We start from the raw sequence: 1,192 nt of genomic DNA on the forward strand, positions 1-1,192 counted from the left end.
CAGTCCTACTGGACTTGGCCCCCCCTCCTTGGCGCTTTCCTGGCTCCTTCTCAGCTCGTCTCCCTGACACAGGTCCTCGGGCTTCCATGGGCCCACACCTGCTTCCTGGATGTGCATGCAGCCTCCCCTCCTGCCCCTCCCTGCCATCGGCCTGCCGCTACCCGTTCACCCCTGGAGGTCCCCCGGTGTCTGACACCCAGCAAACCAACCCGCATCTGATGCCCCAGCTCCCAGGCTTGCTCTTGCCAGGACCCTGTCCCCTTAGGAAGCCGACTGCAAGGGGACACATGAGCCTCACTCGATGCCCTCCCCCCCACCCACAGGCCACTCGGCCTCCCTGCCCCGCACAGCCCACTTCGCCTGGTGCCCCACCTCCCCAACCATAGGCTCCCACCACACCCACGCCGCTGGGTGCCAGCCAGGCCACCAGCCAGGCCACGGGGGTCAGAACTGCACTCCGCAGCCCTGCCCTGCGGCTCCCTCTGCCCCGAAGTTCATAATACAAGTCGTGCTCGGATGAGCAGACACAACCAAGGACAGCACGTGCCATTTGCTGCCTCTGAAGTAGCGTTTCAGCGACTGAGTCCGGCGCAGGCTCACCATGGCGATGAAGCGGCCGATGAAGCAGAAGTAGGAGAGATGGTCCGGGTTGATGGTGGACGCGGGGTTGATCTGCAGGCAGTAGTTGTTCTTGCCCGCGTACTCGAACAAGCAGTACATGGGGTTCAGGACTTCGTGGGAGAGCAAGAAAAACCATTCCCTAGGGGAGACAAGGTGAGTCCCTGCCAGTGTCCACACGCACGAGGGCTCGAAACACACCACACACGCACAGCGCTGCCAGCCCGGCTGGGAACACAGGGCCGTGCCGCCACCTGCACGCTCCTTGTCTGCAGGCTGTCCAGCTCCGCCTCGGCAGAGCCCGAGTTCCCTCTGTCCCGCTCGGCAGCCTGGAGTTCTTTTCAGCAGGTGACCTGCCCCTACCAGACTGTAAGCTCCCCGACAGGAAGGCCGCCTCCGTGACCCTCACTCACAGATAACGGAGGGCGGGACATACTGCTGTGGCAGAGACACAGCCTGGCTGCCGTGGGACACTTAGTTTACCGCCAATGCATTAAAAATGGAACTAAAATTAAAAGGCAAAATCTTTAAATGTGATAAACATTCTCTAACTTATTACCTTCTATTTTGCCTC

General features: G+C 60.8%; 1 protein-coding gene across 1 annotated transcript in view; it reads right to left on the reverse strand.

Annotated features, from left to right (window-relative positions):
- WWP1 (WW domain containing E3 ubiquitin protein ligase 1) overlaps window positions 1-1,192 on the reverse strand; it is a 78,498-nt gene that overhangs the window by 9,979 nt on the left and 67,327 nt on the right. Inside the window, exon 14 of the mRNA XM_023764294.1 lies at window positions 601-1,022. Within this exon, the coding sequence (XP_023620062.1) occupies window positions 601-1,022 (422 nt within the window). The remainder of the gene's footprint in view (window positions 1-600; window positions 1,023-1,192) is intronic.

This window comes from Myotis lucifugus, unplaced genomic scaffold, assembly GCF_000147115.1.
Source record: "Myotis lucifugus unplaced genomic scaffold, Myoluc2.0 scaffold_327, whole genome shotgun sequence".
NCBI lineage: Eukaryota > Metazoa > Chordata > Mammalia > Chiroptera > Vespertilionidae > Myotis > Myotis lucifugus.